Source organism: Hordeum vulgare, chromosome 7H (assembly GCF_904849725.1).
Source record: "Hordeum vulgare subsp. vulgare chromosome 7H, MorexV3_pseudomolecules_assembly, whole genome shotgun sequence".
In the NCBI taxonomy this organism is placed as follows: Eukaryota; Viridiplantae; Streptophyta; class Magnoliopsida; order Poales; family Poaceae; genus Hordeum; species Hordeum vulgare.
Genome location: NC_058524.1, coordinates 277,501,444 through 277,520,635, shown reverse-complemented (window position 1 = coordinate 277,520,635; position 19,192 = coordinate 277,501,444). Strand labels below are relative to the sequence as shown.

The 19,192-nt window shown below is 44.0% G+C and overlaps 3 protein-coding genes across 3 annotated transcripts; all 3 read right to left on the bottom strand.

The window, feature by feature from the left end:
• Positions 1-5,390: 5,390 nt before the first annotated feature.
• Positions 5,391-7,821, bottom strand: LOC123411277 (U-box domain-containing protein 15-like). Its single transcript, XM_045104209.1, has 4 exons — positions 7,442-7,821; positions 7,232-7,348; positions 6,678-7,112; positions 5,391-6,598 (listed from the first exon to the last, which is right to left on the bottom strand). Exons 1-4 carry the CDS (start codon positions 7,778-7,780, stop codon positions 5,555-5,557), a joined length of 1,935 nt encoding a protein of 644 aa, XP_044960144.1. The 5' UTR covers positions 7,781-7,821; the 3' UTR covers positions 5,391-5,554.
• Positions 7,822-10,478: 2,657 nt separating this feature from the next.
• On the bottom strand, positions 10,479-11,930 carry LOC123408751 (PHD finger protein MALE MEIOCYTE DEATH 1-like; the record flags this gene model as incomplete). Its single annotated transcript, XM_045101798.1, has 1 exon — positions 10,479-11,930. A coding segment is annotated over one exon (1,029 nt), but the record flags the coding sequence as incomplete, so codon positions are not given.
• On the bottom strand, positions 11,831-14,720 carry LOC123407794. Its single transcript, XM_045101013.1, has 4 exons — positions 14,454-14,720; positions 13,542-13,631; positions 12,635-12,685; positions 11,831-12,419 (listed from the first exon to the last, which is right to left on the bottom strand). The coding sequence occupies exons 1-4, from the start codon at positions 14,718-14,720 to the stop codon at positions 12,063-12,065; spliced, it is 765 nt and encodes a 254-aa protein (XP_044956948.1). The 3' UTR covers positions 11,831-12,062.
• Positions 14,721-19,192: the final 4,472 nt, after the last annotated feature.

Here is a 19,192-nt window from a genome sequence, read left to right as displayed (position 1 = left end):
TAACACTTCACCATCTTTGGGCCTAGAGGAAGGCATTGGGGAGTAGTAAGTAGATGATGGGTTGCTAGAGTGACAGAAGCTTAAACCCCAGTCTATGCGTTGCTTCGTAAGGGGCTGATTTGGATCCACTAGTTTAATGCTATGGTTAGACGTTGTCTTAATTCTTCTTTCGTAGTTGCGGATGCTTGCGAGAGGGGTTAATCATAAGTGGGATGCTTGTCCAAGTAAGGGCAGTACCCAAGCGCCGGTCCACCCACATATCAAACTATCAAAGTAACGAACGCGAATCACATGAACATGATGAAACTAGCATGACAAAAATTCCCGTGTGTCCTTGGAAGCGCTTTTCCTCCTATAAGACTTTGTTCAGGCTTGTCCCTTACTACAAAAGGGATTGGGCCACCTTGCTGCACCGTTGCTACTACTTGTTACTTGTTACTTTTCACTTGCTACGTTTCACCTCACTACACCATCACTTGTTACCGCTACTTTCAGTGCTTCATTTATTACCTTGCTGAAAACCGTTTATCAGAGCCTTCTGCTCCTCGTTGGGTTCGACACTCTTACTTATCGAAAGGACTACGATTGATCCCCTATACTTGTGGGTCATCATATGACAAGAGTCCTGCTGTCAGTGATATGAGGTATGTCGACTGGGCATACATCAAGGAGAATGAGAATTTCTTTCCACATGTTCAAGAGAACTTCAGGCTAGTTGACATAGAAGATTTTGTTGGGAAGAAGATAACCCCATGGAATGACAAGATGATCATGCAATTCTATGCAACAGTTCATTTCTATGATGAATCTATAGTTTGGATGACCGATGGACACAGGTACGACGCTACAATTGCTGAATGGGCTGCTATCATTGGTGTTCCCAAGCAGGAAGAAGGAGATGTAGATGTGTATGCAGATGCTAGGCAGAATCACAACTCCATGGCCAACATGTACAATACCATTCCACATCAGTACTTGGCCAGTCACAAGTTTGGCTCAGTGTATTTTCTGTAAGCTGGTATTCCCATGACAAACACTATACTGCGATACACTCTCATGCCTAAGTCATGGGATGAGAAGATAATCAGAGGATATTTAATCAACCTACTGCACCTACTTGATAACCAGATTTAGAGTGATGGACTTGATAGTTGAGACTTTCTGAAGGACTGTTGCGGATAAGAAGATATCCTGTGGATATGCACCTTACATTCAGATGCTCATCAATGCCAAGCTAGGCAAGCATGCATATCAACTTGATCGTCCCCATCTACCTCTTCAGCGAGAATTTTAAGATAATGGCAGCATAGGCAGCACAGGCTGAAGCTGCTAGAAACATGCCACCTCCAGTTCCACAACTCAGAATTCAAGCTGAGAAAATGGTATTTCTAGTGAGCATTCTCCAAGGCATGGAGAAGAACATTCAAGAGACCATGCAAAATCAGAAGAGCCTTGAGATAGTTGTGGAGACTAAATTCCACAACATGGATATGAAGGTAACTGAGTTGACCACCATTGCCAGACAGCTTCAACATGAAGTTGACTCTCTGGAGATTCCACGTTCAAAGGATGAAGATGATGATGACGAGGATGAGTCTCCTCCTCCCACTACTACACAGTACAACACGAGCCCCCGGTCAGTTGGTGTTCCTGCTGCGGAGACAAGACATGCATCTTCAGAACAAGCTTCAACACCTTCAGCACCAGCTCCAGCTCAAGCTCCTTCAGTATCAACTCCTCTAGCTCTAGGGACGTCAGCAAAATTCTTCACAGACGCTGTTTTATCGACTCCATCATCAACTTTTGAACTTTTTGGTAACTTGTTGCCAAAGGGGGAGAAATGTATAGATCATAGACTTCATGTGAGTGAGAGCTTTTGAGTTTATTTGCTCTCGTTTAGTTTTATAAACTTTGGTTTTGATGACTTTATCCTATCTGTGTGTGACCATACACTTTATCCTGTGTGATGCTACGATATTATCTTTTAGCTATCCTTGTGATGATCATTCACCTATCTTGTTGGTGTCATATGCATTGCTATTCTTTTTACGCACCACCAAGATGTATGTGACATGGAAGAGTAACCCATGATCCTAATCGATTGTGCATTTGCATTCAAACGCAAATTTTAAATAATGCACAAATTTAGGGGGAGCTCCTGCTTTTCACATACTTCTTAAAGCGTCGATGCTAATCATTGGTTATATCTTTTGTCGAAGCTTTGATCTATATGTTGTCATCAATTACCAAAGAGGGGGAGATTGAAAGCACAATTTCTCCCTAGGGTGGTTTTGATAATTGATCACAACATATGCATCACTGGACTAATGTGTTTTCCAAGTATATTTCAGACAAGTTCAAAAGATGCTATGGCTTAAGGTTTACGTGGAGATACCCCTGGATGCAAGAAAGGAATAATATTGGCTCAAGCTTCAAGCTAGAAGACTCTTCATTTTATATTTGTGAGAAATCACTTTTGAGTCCATTGGAAAGCCAATACTATTAAAAGGGGGTGAGGTAGTAAAATGAACTGATTGCTCAGATGCTCAAAGTTAGCCACCAAAACACTCAGTCATTTTTCCCACATATCCACTCTGTCAAGTTGCACATACACAAATTCGGTGTCACCAACATTGCCACATTGGACCCACTGAGTTTGAACCTAAGACAGAACCCCAACCATTCCCACCAAATCGATGCAACCGAAACTGCATCGGTGCTACTGAGTTTAGTGTAACCAACATTATGTTGCCAAGATACAAAAAATTGGAATTTCCGAGTTTGAGTATCGGTGCCACTGAGTTTGGCCATCTGATTGTTAGTCACCTTTTCGGTGCCACCAAGTTCTATATATCGGTCTCACCGAGATTCAAAGTTCACACTTTTAGTACTAATCGGTACCACCGAGCTGCCTATATATATACCCCTTCACCCACCTCTCATTCGTGGGAGAAGCACTCAGAACACACACTTCATTTCCAGATCCATTTTCTGAGAAAGAACCACCTACTCATGTGTTGAGACCAAGATATTCCAATCCAATCATTTGAAACTTGATCTCTAGCCTCCCCAAACTTCTTTGCACCAAATCAACCTCTCCTACCCATGCATATTCTGTGTGAGAGAGATTTGTCTTGAGGAGACTATCTTTAGAAGCACAAGAGCAAGGAGTTCATTGATCTACCCCATCTATTACCTTTTGGAGGGTGGTGCCTCCTAGATTGGTTAGGTGTCGCTTGGGAGCCTCCTACTTCGTGTTGTGGAGTTGAACCAAGATGTTTGTAAGGTCAAGGAGATCGCCTACTTCGTGAAGATCTACCGTGGGTAAGGCTAGTCCTCCGTGGATGGAAGCGGTGGTGGGATAGACAAGGCCGCTTCTTTGTGGACCCTTTGTGGGTGGAGCCCTCCGTGGAATCTCGCAGCCATTACCCTCCGTGGGTTGAAGTCTCCACTAACATGGACGTACAATAGCGCTACCTACAGGAACCATGCCAAAATTCGTCGTGTCAACCTTATGCGTTTGATCTCCGTACCTTACTCCTCTACTTTACACTTGCATGTTTTACTTTCCCCTGCAATACTATTAGAACTGCATGTGTAGGGTGTACTTGACCTGTTATAATTGTCGTAGCTGCCTCTCAATTAAAATTGGGAAAAGGAAAAAAATTATCTTGTCAAGTAGTCTAATCATCCCCCTCTAGACATACTTTCGATCCTACAGATGGACAAGACCCAAACTATGAACGTAGCATGTGATCGTGTTATTTTATTGCTACTATTTTATGCACGTCAGGTATACATTCCTATGACCATGAGATCATGTAACTCATTGACATCGGAGGAATGCCTGATGTGTATCAAACGTCGCAATGTTACTAGGTGACTATAAATGTGCTCTACAGGTATCTCCGAAGGTGTCCGTTGAGTTAGCATGGATCAAGACTGGGATTTATCACTCCGTATGACGGAGAGGTATCTCGAGGCCCACTCGTTAATACAACATCACAAACAAGCCTTGCAAGCAATGTGACTAAAGAGTTAGCCACATGATTTTGTATTACGGAACGAGTAAAGAGACTTGCTAGTAACGAGATTGAAATAGGTATAGAGATACCGACGATCGAATCTCGGGCAAGTAACATACCGAAGGACAAAGGGAATGTTATACGGGATTAACTGAATCCTTGACATAGAAAAGTTCAACCGATAAAGATCTTCATAGAATATGTAGGAGCCAATATGGACATCCAGGTCCCGCTATTGGTTATTGACCGGAGATTGTCTCAGGTTATGTCTGCATAGTTCGCGAACCCGCAGGGTCTGCACACTTAAGGTTCAGTGACGTTACGATATTATTGAGTTATGAGTGTTGGTGGCCAAAAGCCGTTCGGAGTCCCGGATGAGATCCCGAACGTCACAAGGAGCTCCGGAATGGTCCGGAGGTAAATATTGATATATAGAAAAGTTGCATTTGGCTTCCAGAAAGATTTCGGGCATTACTGGTAAAGTACCGGGAGTGACGAATGGGTTCTGGGGTTTTACCGGGAGGGGCCACCCATCCGAGAGAGGACCTAATAGGCCTAAAGGTGGCGCACGGCCAGCCCAATAACCTATTTTCGACCAAGGTGCAAAAGGAAAAGGAAAAGAGAAAAAAGGAAGGAGGTGGCCAAGTAGGAAGGGAGTCCTCCACCAAACCGAATTCGAGGAGGACTCTCCTCCCTCAAAAAAGCTACACCTACAAACACTTCTACGTAAGTTTACTTAAAACAGTTATTTCCTTCCCTAATCCTAACTAATCCCCCCTTGATTTTCACGGTGAGGGGCATTGCTATCCAATTAAACAAAGCCACGTAATCTTATGCGTAAGTTTTCGTAGAATAGTCCCGTAGGTGTAGCAAAGCTCTTCCTCCCTTGGCTCGGCCGAGCCCTCCTCCTTGGAGTAGGAGGCAAGGCAGCCCTCCCTCCTATTCCTCCTATATATATAGTGGAGGTTTTGAGGGCAAACTACACCAGAAAAGCCACGTGCTGCCCTCTCCTTTAGAGATCGTCTCCCTCGTCTAGGTTAGTCCGGCATAGCTTGACGAAGCCCTCCTGAATTAGTTCACCACCAGCACCACCACGCCGTCGTGCTGTCGGAGAACTCATCTACCTCTCCGCCCACTTGCTGGATCAGATCAAGAAGGAGAAGATCGTTATCAAGTTGTACGTGTGCCGTCTGTTCGGCGCTAGACCGGGACGGAGTTCATGGGACGGCTTGCGATTTGGATCGCGAAGACGTTCGACTACATCAACCGCGTTTCTTAACGTTTCTCGGTTAACGATCTACAAGGGGATGTGGATCCGATCTCTCCTCTCGTAGATGATCATCATCATGGATATGTGTTGTGTGTGCGTAGGAATTTTTTTGTTTTTCATGCAATATTTTCCAACAGTGAATCCACCAGGCGATTGGTTCCCTAGGGTTGATCACGGAGCTGAGGGAGACACCGGATTTTCAACAAATTTTCTATCAAAAACGAGATGAATTACAGACAGGTACAAATGGTTCTCACATTCAGTAGCACTTTTTTGCTATCTGAATCAGAGAGTTGGCCTTCCTCTGCGCTCTACTGGTACCGGTCTTGGCGATCTGTGAGAGGTGCTCGTGGAGGCCGAACCTCAACGCGTGCACCAGGAGCGTCTGCTTCTTGGAGCCCAGCTCCAGCAGGACGGACAGCGCGCACTCCTTGTTCTTGGGCGTGCCTTCCTTGATAAGCTGCACCAGCTTCTCGACGAATGGCGTCGTCCCGATCTCTCCGACACTAGTTGGGTGCGACGACAGCAGCAGAAAAATAGAGAGCGCCTCGTCGACCATTCCGAGGCTCCTGTCGTCCATGACCTTCATAAGCGATGGGACGATGCCGGCCTGGGTGGCTCTAACCTTGTTCTGCTGGTTGAGGATGAGGTTGAAGATGGCCGTGGCGGCGTCCTTCTTGCCCCGGACGGTGCCGTTGGTCAGGAGCTCCACCAGCGGCGTGATGCCACCAAGGGTCCCGATCGTGGCCTTGTTCTCGTCGAGCATGGACAGGCTGAAGAGTGTCGCCGCAGAATTCTCCTGTCCCTCGGCGCTGCCGTTCCGGAGGATCTCGATGATGAGCGGGATGGCACCCCCCTTGGTGATGAGGAGCTTATTGGAATGGTCAATGGACAGGTTCAGCAGCGATGTCACCGTGTTCTCCTGGACCTTCTTGTCTGGGTAGGCCAATAGGCCGATCAAAGCGGGGATACCGCCATTGCCAACAATGAGAGCCCTGTTCTCTGGGGACTCCTTTGAGAGCATCCGGATCTTCTTGGCCGCTTTTCGCTGCACGTCAGGGTGGATGGACGACAAGGCTTCCACCAGCGACGGGATGTCCTCTCTCGGGTGCCCATCCTGCTCGGCCACGGGCTCTGGCTCCCTCCTCTGCAGCTCCACCTTGTGCTTGTCGCACCACTGCAGGATCAGGTTCTTGAGCGCGTAATTGGGCGCCAGCGAAAGGTGCACCAATGGCTGCCGTGTCTTCGGGCATGTCCTTTCCCCGCTGTCCAGCCACTTCTGGATGCTTCTCCTCTCGTACGTCTGTACATATTTCAAACATGGTTCATATGTAGTACGATTAAAGCAAGCAAGATGAATCAAGTTTCGACAATGCGCGTGCCTGTCCACTGGCGACAATGACAGGATCCGTCATAATCTCCAACGTGATAGGGCATAGGAAGTCGTCCGGGATCATCAACGAGGGGCATTTGTCGAGAGATTTCGTCACAAAGACCTCGCTACCGAGGACGTTCTTCTCCTCAATGCCGGCGATCGCCTTGAATTTGTGGAGGAGCTCGACGATCTGCTTGGTGCTGTCCGCATGCTGCCCGTTCCGCTCGTTAATCAGCTTCTTTATGGCCACCGTCTCCGCTCTCAGGTCCGCCAGCATCTGCAGCTCCAGCTTGCTGGCCAGCCTATCCAGTATTGCCCTGTCCGCGTTCCTCTCCTCGTCCTTGTTGTTCTGGAGTATCACCATGAGATCCATTGACAGCTCTATGTCCTGCGTGTCCGTTCTCTTCTTGCATCTCATCAGCTGAGCGTTCATCAGCTCCACCTTTAATCACCAAGATCATATGTGTGAATGTGTGATGCATGCCTGAGTTGACACGTACGTACGTACAACCGGTACGTAAATGGCTTAATTTGCAGGAAGATCATTGACGATGCATTTACCTGCTCCGTGACTTCATCGGAAATGCCGAGCTCCGCGTAGGGCATTCCATCCAGCGCAGAGTTCATCTTCTCGTACACAGTGCGGAACCTCCCCAACACGGCCTCGCTCTCCAGCGCCTGAAAATCGGTTGGGCTCAATTGGTCAAGGTCACGCATGGTAAATCAAGGACAAAGAAAAAAAGACATCAGGGCATGATCATCTGATCGGACCAGAAAGATTTTGCTGCCGTCGTTGCAAGATCTGAGGAGGCGGCGCGCGGCGGCCAAGGCCCGGCCGAGCAGTGTGAGGCGGCGGTAGGCATCGTCGGTGAGGTGGGGTGCGGAGTCACGGAGCTCCTCGAGTAGAGGAAGGATGAGCTGCAGCCAGCGGAGGAGGTTGTGGCATTCCTTTCGCTGTGTGCGGCGGAATTCCGAGTAAGCACGGGCCGAGTTGACGGTGGCGAGAAGCTCCTCCACGAGGTCCTCGTCGTCCATCTCCCTTGCCCCAGCCCTGGAGGGCTCGGGGTCGGCGGTGGCCGCCGACGATGGTGGCAGCACCGGTTGGGGCATGCGGCATCAAGCGGTTGTCAAGGGGTGTATGGAGAAGAGAGGTCACCAGAGATGCGCGTGAGAGAAACGGGGAAGAGAACAAGAAAGGCAAAGCCAAAAATAAAAAAAGGGATCACGAGACTCGGTCGATGGAGAATCCTTTTGGCGCGCTAAATTACTGGGAAGCCCTTTTTCTCTCGTCCGTAACATCTTAAAAATTACAGACTACTTCTTCCGTTTCTAAATATAAATTTTCTTAAATATTTTACTGTAAACTAGCAAAAGGACCCGTGCGTTACAACGAGAGAAAAAAAACCAGCATCTTCAATGACGATGACCACGTTATGTTCATATCTCATCGCATGATTTCAAAAATTTGTTCACAAATGCAAGAAAATATATCTTTTTTAAATTTTATTCACAATTCACAAGCTGAAACAATATTCATATTTTTTAAAAAATATCATGGTTGTCAAAAAACTTGATAACTCAAAGAATTATTCTGAATTTCAAGAAACATTTTTCAAAATATACTATAATATTCCGATCCACCCTGACAATTAATTCTTCAAAATTCACTCATGTATATAATCTGAAAGACTCAGAAGCATTACTTTTGAACTGCATACACCCGATCATTCGTGAACATTTTTACAAATTTGGGAAATTTTTTAAAATCAAGAACATTTGTTACTATTTATAAAGATTTTTTTAAAATTTCAAACAATATTTTATATTACAAACTGTTTTCAAGTATTTTCTTGTGAATTGGCGAATAATTCATTTTTTGAATTATCAAACATTTTTTAATTGCATTAAAGAAATTTTGCAAAAATGATGGTCTTTTTTTATTCACGAATGTCTTCTCCAAAATTACGATTTTTTTAATATGTCAACATTTTTACAAAAATCCCGAAATTTTTTTGAATTTGCAAAAAAAATATGTTTTACCAAACATTTATGTATATATAATTTTATGAATTTCGAAAGTTTATTTTTGATTTATTTGAATTAGAAAAAATAAAAAAAAACAGATAAATAATAGTAACTAAAAACCTAAAAAAATAGGCCCCCTCCCATGGGCTGGCCCAAATGGACGTGTTGTGTATTTTCCAGCGAGCAGAGCATAGTATAGCTGGTCCCTACGTTTGGGCCGGCCCATGCGAGGATTCATGCAAAACGTTTTTTATAACTTACGGGTGGCATTGGTGGGTAATATTAGAGAATTTTGAAGGCAATTTTAATGACTTACCACAGAAGCAATATGTGCGTTGCATCGGACAAAAAAAGAACACAACATGCTTCATGTGTCATTATGCATTATTTTTTATATCCAGTAGCAAAAGAATATGTTCATTGTAATGGAGGACGCCCGTGCTTTGTTTCAGAGAAAACACAAAGACTCCTAGTCCTCCACATGCGTCAGCAGATCGGGCAGACCGGAAATCGTAAGGTCCTCCTCGTCCCTTAAAATCGTGATTTCCTCCTCATCCCTTGGAACGCCTTGCCGGTGTATCATCTACACACCATGAATCGTCGGTCATGGTTGGCTTCCAATCTATGGTAAGAAAGACGACCATGGCAATGTATAGTAAAAAATGATTGTGTCCATCAAAACATCCATCAGCGTGGCATGACAACACCTTGGCATTGATGTTGCCACTTTTTGTTTTTTGTAAAGCTCTCCTATAAATGGATACGTCTTCATTTTTCCCTCGACATTCAATCAAATAGATCTTTTTCATCAAATTTCGCATTCTTGAAGCTGGGTATATTTCAAAGCCAAACATGATAAACTGCTCTTTGTGAAGCTGCAACATTTATATGAAACTACTTTAAAATAAATTTAATGGAGTAAAGCTGATTTTGGTAGTGAAGCAGTCCTAAACATGTCCTGTGTCCTTAAAATGAAGTGGTTGCCTAAGCCGCCAAGCCACGGGCCAATGAAGTTAGGAATGGGGAAAGATGTAACATAGCGCTAGATGGCAACGAAAAAAGAGAGTACATGCTCATTGGAGGACTTAAAAATCATATTTCCACGTCACAAAAAAATAAAAAAATGTACATACATAAATACATATGAAAAGGGCAAGATGAGGACAGCCTCATTGGAGGACTTGAAAAACATATTTCCACTTCATAAGATAATAATAGAAAACGAACATACATAAATACACATATAACAACGCGTGCAAGCAAATTTTCATAACAATATACTTTCATACATGGCATAGACAAAAAAAATCCATATATGAAAATGGGCCAACTTTTTTTGTTGGGCGAGGATTTTTTTCTGTGCGACTTGCAAATCATAATATATTTTATGGAATTTTACAAATCCGTCACAAATATGTACTGTATAAGTTTTCACTATTTTTTGATTTTTTTTAAACTCAGAGACATCATTTTTGAATCGTGCCCGTCCTCAGGAACTTCAAACTCTTTTTTTAAGCAGAAACTTCGCACTCCAGATGGCTACCCCTATACCACGAACAAAGGGCCTTGTCGTGCTGAGAAGCTAAGACAAAATGGCGTCGTGCTCATAGCAGATTCCCGAGCGGCCAAACTTTAGGCAACGCCCATTCATCGACATGGGAGAAAGTTGCAAAGAGTTAGAGACGACCATGTAAAACTCCTTGGTTGCAATACAACAGATTGTTACACACGAATACACGATGAAGCCAACAAACAACGGAAACGCCTGTTGGAAGCGACAACAAAACCAACAGCACACCAGCATAATATGACTTTATTTGTCTGTATATAATACTTGGGAGGGATTCAGAGACAGTATACAGGATACAATCACAGAACATGTATGTACATCTAGCTAGCTATATCATGTTCTGTGATGCATCAGGTACTAACAAAATTTCCAGCCGGATTGCAAACCGACATGGATTGGATGGGGCTAGCTACTTCCCCATCTACTGTCTACTGATCCCCTCATATCATCATCATCTACTACTTCTACACATTAACTTCTGACTTGTACCAACATTACCACACCCGAGTTGAAGTACCAATCATACCACAACAACGCGCTTTACACAAGAGAAAAAGGGTTCACAACCGGTATTACACTACCATCAGTGCCTGAACATCATGAACCCAGGAGCAGCAACTGAAAGAGAAATAATGGTCACTTGGCTAGCGTTAGTGCCTCCTCCAGAATCGGGCCGGCTGCTAGGAGCACGCCGCCGCAGAGTATGCACAGGAACAATGGCGGCACCGCTTCGCTGTCCGCGATGCCGACACACCGGGTGTGGTGCCATACATCGCAAGCATCGCACGCCACCATGCGCTCGCCGTCGTCGTCCTGCGCACCACACACGCACCTCACCTCCCACGTGTCAAGCCCGCCCTGGCATCGTAGCCCGGTCTCCATGTCCGCCCCGTGGCCATGCACGCCGATTGTGTCCCCAGACTCTGCCCCACCAAGCACCACCGGATCCCACTTCTCACCAGTAATGCCGTCGAGCGTCTCAGCCTGGAACTCCTCGAAGAAGCAGTATGTGTCCCTCAGCGCATGCTCTGCCTGGATGATAAGCTCGCCTATCGATGTATGGACTGGCACCACAATGATCTCCCCTGACGGCAGTGGCCGTGTGAGCTCAGCAGCTTCCCAAGGTTGCGGTCGCCACTCAACGAGGAACCTTAGCTGATCGTCAGACTCATCCCCAAGGCCCCAGCACTTGACCCAGTCCTTGCAGTCCAGCACGGCCTGTGCTGCCTCACTTAGCGCCTCCACCATTGCCCGGTAGACAGCACGCAGATCCCGCTCAACATCCACTGCGCTCGGCCACTGTGCTGCAGGACGGGTGTTCTGTACCTCAACATCCATCTGCACTGGCTCTTCCAATTCCTCAAGGCTGAACTCGAGCACACGCGTTGCAGTGTTGTGCAGACGGAAGACAACATGGTTGCCAACAACGGTGTCACCAACAGACTTGATGACAAAGTCGAGGAGACCAGTATCACCGATTTCAACCCTGGCAGCATCTCGCACTGCCTGCCTTGTCATCTCTGCATCATTTCCATGCTCAAGCAGCTTTTCAACAACAACCTCTGCGGCATTGACCAGACGCTTCTTGGAAAATCGACAATTGAGCCGCTCAACCACATCCTCAAACCGCTTGCACGGCGGGCACTGTGAGAAAAACGAAGCAGCTCACTTGCTGCCACCACAATGTCAGATTTCTCCTTAACCGTCGCAAATAAACTGACAAAGCCTTCAATCCTGAGTTCCTGACTAATGGGACAACAGTAACGCTAGCACTAACTGAGAAATTTGATAGGACTTTCATGACTTCATATTCATAGGATCTATGATTATCTGCATCTGATCCCCACTGCATGTTCCATCCCTTATAAAGAGCCCATACCTCAGCCTTACTGGGATGTACTTCATATTTCCTCCGTTTGCCTTCCATGAAACAATATGTGAAAACATGAGTCTGTCTTGCGATATATCTGTTGTTCCTAAGCTAAAGCTTCCACAAGCAACGGGCAGTTCTTCATCAGACCATTTCTCCTCTGCTTCATTCATTGCAATGCGCTCCAGCCAAGTGAGATGAACTTTAAAGTTGGAGGCATCAAAACCTTTTATTTTAGCATAATATCTTGGCATGCCATCAAGGTTATCAAAAAGGGCTGAGATCTGACAAATTGCAAACATATTAGCATCCCTCAACTTCTCAAAATCAAAAAATCTGAGTTAACATACAATTTAGTATTTATAAAGAGAACATAATCCTTCTGGACAGTTGATTGTACAGGAAGCACTAATCACAGTATCTTGTGATATAGGGCTTTCATCCAGATTTTTCTTGCACTTCCATTTTAAACATTACATTAAGCAAAATGGAGACAAACCTGGTGCTTCACATGTTCTGAACATATTTCCCTTCCTTCTTTACGAAAAATCTATTTGAGAGGAAATGAAGAAAACGAAGTTAAAGACCATACATCCTGCCAGTCCTACAATTGTACAGAATCAACAAGAAGATCGAGTACTTAAAAACAAGAAATAAGGGAATGAAAAACGAATGGAATTAACAAACAACCAGTCAATTTTTTTTTTCTGTTTCCTGGTCAAAAGAAAAAAAAAGTATAGCAAGACCACAAAACATGTGCAACCAAAGCTTCTTTATTTTTGGCAACTATGTAGATGAAACTATATTCTGACACTTCTGAACCAACTATTGACCAAATGACGAAACTTCTTGACCAAATCCTAAATTTTACAGACAAAGTTCCAGCAACACTCTTGACCAAGTGGCGAACCAGTTCCAGGTCGCCGATTTTGCATGTAAATGGCAAATGATTTTGCATGCAGTCTTGAACTAATGTCTGGATTAAAGTTTCTGATAACTGCATCTTTTTGCAAAGGAAGCTCATACATTCGACTTCAGGCTCTGTTACCAAAATATTGCAGTAATCGGGACATGACCTCATGATTTCCCCACATTTTACAGACAACAGTTTCAACATGATAGCCATTTCCTTCAAAATACAATGCCAGATTGTGGGAAGACCCACGAGCAACATGGACGTTTGTACCTCATGATTCTTCCTCTACGCTAGGATGCCACAAGACACTACAACCAAGATTTCATAATTTGATTACACTAACAGGTCCAAGAATTTAACATGAATAAGCAGAAACCAAAAAAATTCCTAGTTCTGCTTTCTACAAAAAATAGGCAAGTGCAGCAATGCTCATGTGGTCATAGCACCCAAGAATCACAAGTGAGAAGAGTGGCCAAGATTCAGGTCATACCTTGTTCTTGAGCTTACTCCAGGGTAATTTCCCCTTTGCTTGCGGTAGTTTGTCCTGCTTGGATTTCACCTTTGCTTGTGATAGTTTCTCCTGCTCCACAGAATTAGCATCAAGATCATACATTTCGGATTAGCAAAGGTGAAAGGGATAAAAAAATTGAAATGTTGAGTCATCCAAATCCTTTCTACTCTTGCCAATTATTCATATGAACCGAGTTTTGAGGCTTCGGAGCCAGTTTCAGCCTTTCAGGCAACATATGGCAAAATGGCAAAAGCATAGAGCCAAGGATCCAGATAATGCACGTCTGGCCATGTAATCCCAAGAAAACATTCAGATAAACTTCCCTATAACACCATTCATCTACACAGGAAACTACTACATTTTGGCATCAATATTTTCTTGCCAAAATATGACAACAAGTCAGCATCTACTGCAAAGACATGATCCTCATATCTCCCCACACTTTTCACTTGCAGCAAAAGTGCAAAACATGCTATCATACCAATTAGAAGAATCAAGAAGAACACCTAAATCTTTAGCAATTTCGAATAATCACAACAAGATACTCGCCTGTCTCTAAATTTCATAACGCACCGCAAGTATAGCTCGAGTAATAATCAGGAAATACCTAATCGTCAAACTTACCCCCAGCATTTTCCCGAGATTCCGTTTCTACTACTAAATCATCCATGATTTTTACAGACATTGAGATCACAATTCCACATTCCGAACAGAAAGTCAAGCAAGAAAGACCAGATTCACGCCACACATACATGTTCCTTCCTCTACATCTCCTCTTCCGCGCGCAACGAGTTCAACTGCTCGAGAAGAAACCAAGAAACGCTCAAGAACGCACTCCAGAGACTCCAAGAACCCCAAGAAACAACAAGAGCACGTCGCAGAGGCCATCACCTGCTGTTTCCATCTTCTGTTCTCCTCCTCGTCGGTCGCCTGCTCTTGAGTCAGTCGCTGGATAACCATCTGGTCGAACACCGTCTTGGAGTCGAACAGCTGCGCCACCGCGTCGGGCACCTCCTCGGCCACCTGCTCTTGAATCAGCCGCTCGATGACCACCTGGTCGAGCACCGTCTTGGAGTCGAATAGCTGCGCCGCCGCGTCGGGCACCTCCTCTGCCACCTGCTCTTGAATCAGCCGCTCGATGAGCATCTGATCGAACATCGTCTTGGGGTCGAGCAGCCGCACCTCCGACGTCTCCTCCACCACGGGGTCGCTCCACGTCACCCGCCTGAACCTAGCGGCCGCCGCGGCACTCGACTCTGCGCCTTGGAAGGATCTGAATGCCGCGGCGTAGTCGTGGGAGCGGGTGGAGGAGCTGATGCTGCTGCCCAAAGAGCTCCGCCTCAGAGGAGAAGGAGGGGCAGGATCCTTTCCCTTCTGGGGATCCACCACCGTGGCTGGGCTCGACGCACTTCACCTGTGAGCGGATCCTGCCGATCTCGTCCAGACTCGACGACCGCGGAACAAGGATGGGCATCGTGGAGCGAGGGAGATGGGGTCGCGGTGGCGGAGGAAACCCTCGCGTTCTCGTGCGGGGCTGCAATTTGATGGAGGCCGCCTCCCTCCCCTCACGCGAGCACGGCCGGCGACGGCCAGATGGAGGCGACCTCCCTCCTCCTGCGCTGTCCCTCATGTCGCCGCGGCTGGAGAGGGAGCATCTGGATAAGATGAAACAAAGGATCGCGATTGAAATTCTTACAAATATAGGGGGTTTTCTGAAAACACGAAGCGTTTTCTCTATCCATTTACATAGGGACTGCGGGTTGAATAGCTAGAAACGGAGGGGCTTTTATGTAAAAACGCAGCGACGGACGGCTTCTTTATTAGTAGGGATAGATTACATATGAATGTATATATGAACATGTTTTAAAAATGTAGGTTCATTCATTTTTACTCTGTATGTATTTCGTATTTTTTTTAAAAAAATACTTATATTTAAAAACGAAATGATTAGTATACAGAGTGCATACAATTTATGTATGATCTTTAACGTCCGATCTAGGACTTGTTTCTCTAAAGATTAGAAACCCATGTTAATCCGAGTAGTGCTACATCCAACAAAGCTTATTTAGCTTTTGGGTTGCGATAACGCCCACATGTGTGATAAGAGCAACAACAGTCCACACGCCTAATGATTACATGTCGCGAGACGTCACAACATGCATGTACAAGTGATGAAACTAATGATGTCATTCGAAATATTTTGTCTTTTCAAATTTTAAAATGTTTTTTTAAATAAAAATTCCAATTGAAAAATCATTTTCACCATTAAATCCGTGGCGACTAGATATTCGAAACTAGAAATTATATTGATATGTTTCGACGACTTTTTTTAGATTAAAAGTTGCCACCTCTATTGCACATAAATTGCCATCATGATTACACTCAAGTTGCCATAATATATTTCAACTAATTATTCTTTTAAGTTTAAAGTAAAGTTTGACATGTTATAAAAAAGGGAATTAACAAACTAAACTTGCCATGATGAATTGCTAAGATTTTTCATGATCCATGAAATAATCTTGACATGGTTCACAAGTAAAAAAGAAACATGTTGCTAATTATTTTAAAAATGCATGGTCACTAGCTCAAATTTTCCATGAACCATAAACTAAAATTGCCATGGCCAATTTCTTAAATTTTCCATGATACATGGACTAAAATTTGTCATGGTTCATAAAAAATATATTTTCCATGTTCAAAATACTTAAATTGCCATGGTCAAAATAATGAAATTGCCATAATCTATAAACTTAATTTTCCATGACAAATTACTAAAAACTGCCTTGATCCATGAATTAAATTTTCCATGGTTAATTACCAAAATTTGCCATGGCCAATTAATAAAAATAGCCACTAAAAGCAGTTGAAATACTATGGTAGCTTTAAATCTAGAAGAAAAAACTAAAGGAAACATGCCATGGCAACTTTATTGTATACACTATGGAAACTTCAGTGTAAACATGTGGCAACTTGTGGCCCAAAAAATGTTGTCCAAACATATCAATATTGGTACTAGTTTTGAAGATCTCATCGAGATATCTTTAATGGTGAAAACTGATGTTTAATTGGATTTTTTATTTAAGAGATAAAATATTTTTAAGTCCAAAAAACCAAAAATATTTTGGTGATATCATATATTTGATGTGGCAAGATGGATGGTTATGGAGGTGATATCATATATTTAATACGTCGAGCATAAACCATCTCAATCAATGTTTTAGTACGAGCGAAAAAAAATAGAGGAAATAGCAAAACACTACCACATTATAAGTTAGGGCTACAAAAAACTACGTGTTTTCATAATTTTTCGAAAAACTACCACAAGAATGGTCGGCTGTTCCAAACAATCGGAGTTGCCGAAACATTAATTTTTAACCACGATTATGGCAACACTGGCCCACTCACCAGGTATTATGTGGCCCAAAAGTCAACACCCTTAGTCTTGAGCGTTTAGACACACCGTTATGAAATATGGGGTAAAAAAAAGCAATCGCGTCCCCGTGAGTTTTTTCAAAAAGCAATTAGGTCTGTGTGATTTCTTTAGAAAAATCAATCGGGTCCTCGTGGCAGGCCGTGGTCATGGATACGCCCTTTTGGTGTTGCTGTAGAGGTGCGTGCCCCTCCCCCGGTCATGGTGCACAACCATGCTTTGCTCACTGCCAATGAGTTCGTTGTCGGCGTCGTCAGAGCTCTGCCCCGCAGCACCCTTGTGCAGATCGCGCGGCCGTCAAGCTCCTAGTGGTGCGCCGCGGTTCAGCGTGCTGCTGAGGCGAGTTTGGGAGGAGATCGTGGTTGGGTTCCACCGCTGCTTCTACATGCCAGAGCCGCTACTTGCTGCTCCCGCTACATGCCAATGTCGCTGCTTGTTACTAGCGCTACATGTCACCGCTGCTTGCTGCACGCGCTTCTTGCCATCACGTCTTCTTGCCGTCGATGCTCTCCTACATGCCTCGTCGTCGCACCGTGGTGATGCTTCCATAGTCGTCGAGCTCCTGTGTAGCTCATGTCGTGTCGCCGTGGCTGGTGAAGTCCGAGAGCTGAGGTTGCGCTCTCGGGAGGAAGAGGAAGAAGGGACACGGGAACATGGAGTTTTAGGTTCTTTGGAAAAAGTCATTACGAATGTTAGTATGTCTGACATGTGGGTCCTACTGTTTAGTAAGCGGTCAAACTTACCTACTCAGGTAACTTTGTTTAAAAGATGTTTGGTATAGAATTTGCGATGCTTAAAATAGATCAACCCATAAGCAATCTACCATCGTTCTTCTTTGTAATTCTTATGTGGGTGTTACTACTTGGTATAGATTTGAAATTTATTTATTAGTCACCATATGGATGATTTTAGTGCTATGGGAAATTTACTAGCATCACCACCTATTACTTTTAATGAAACAACATTAAGTTTGGAGCATGTTATGCATAGGCTAGAAGATATTAAAAATAAGATGCACACCTTTGGGTATTTTCAAAATTTAGACAACATAGTCCATCATCAAGTCAATCATTTTAGTTCAAAAGTTAGGAACTACTTTAAAGATGTTAAATGACAAGGAACCAATAATTTATGAAGAAATAGAACAAAGTCCTTCTATGATTAAGTAGTTGGAGGAAATCATTAAACATTTGGAAATTATATGGGTGTGTTTTATTACTCCTAATAGGAAATTTGGAGGAAATTTGGAAATTTGGAGGAAATCATTAAACATTTGGAGGAAAGTCCTTGTTAAAAGTATATATAAAACTACTCCTAATAGGAAATTGTGATGACCTCGATTTGATTGTACACTAATCATACACGCCAATGTGTACGAGCACGCTCAAGGACTCACTAATCAATATCACAACACAACTCCCGACACAAATTTAATCATAAAGGTATATATTACAAGCCATGGCACGAGGGCTTGAATACACCAGTCAGCGAAAGCAACACTATCTAAGTACATACGCCAAGTAAACAAGTTTTGCCATAAGAAGGCTAGCACACAAGATACATTGATCGAAAAGGCAAGACCTCATGTCTAGGAGCCTCCTAACTACTCCTGGTCGTTAGCGGCCTCCACGTAGTAGTAGGCTCCATCGGGGTAGTAGCAGTCGTCGGTGGTAGAATCTGACACATGTGATCCTTCATCCGATCGCGACAATCAGGTAGAAGAACATAGTGGAAAAAAGGTAACAAAGGCGGTTGTGAGTACTCATCCAAAGTACTCGCGAGACTTATATGAGGTCTAAACTACATATTCATTGGTATCAAATGAAAGGGGTAGTATATGTGGATTAAACTGCATAATGCCAGAATAGGGGGGGGGAGCTAGTACTGTCGAAGACTACGCTTGTGGCAGCCATCATCTTGCAGCATGAGAAGAGAACAGATTTATAGGAACAAATATCATCGTATAGCAATACTCCTAACCAGGAGATCCTCTCCTCGTCTCCCTGAGAGAGAGCGATTGCCGAGTTGTATCTGTCACTTATCTGGGTGTGTTGTATTAAGTATCGCTATTTAGTTTGTAAGAGGTCGGAATACAACTCCAAGTCGTCATGTTACCATGGACACGACAATTCGAATAGTTAAATCATCCCTGCAGGGATGCACCACATTTCCTAACACACTTGATAACCTCTCGCCGGAC

Bases quoted from the DNA above. Each gene is read 5' to 3' on its own strand.
- LOC123411277 (XM_045104209.1), bottom strand. From the start codon at position 7,780: ATGCCCCAACCGGTGCTGCCACCATCGTCGGCGGCCACCGCCGACCCC. The intron at 7,349-7,441 runs GTCCGATCAGAT...ACCGATTTTCAG, and splicing joins ACGGCAGCAAAATCTTTCTG to GCGCTGGAGAGCGAGGCCGT. The intron at 6,599-6,677 runs GCACGCGCATTG...AAATATGTACAG, and splicing joins TCATTGTCGCCAGTGGACAG to ACGTACGAGAGGAGAAGCAT.
- LOC123407794 (XM_045101013.1), bottom strand. From the start codon at position 14,720: ATGTTCGATCAGATGCTCATCGAGCGGCTGATTCAAGAGCAGGTGGCA. The intron at 13,632-14,453 runs GTGATGGCCTCT...TCTGTGGAGCAG, and splicing joins ACAGAAGATGGAAACAGCAG to GAGAAACTATCACAAGCAAA. The intron at 12,686-13,541 runs GTATGACCTGAA...CCTCTCAAATAG, and splicing joins GGAGTAAGCTCAAGAACAAG to ATTTTTCGTAAAGAAGGAAG.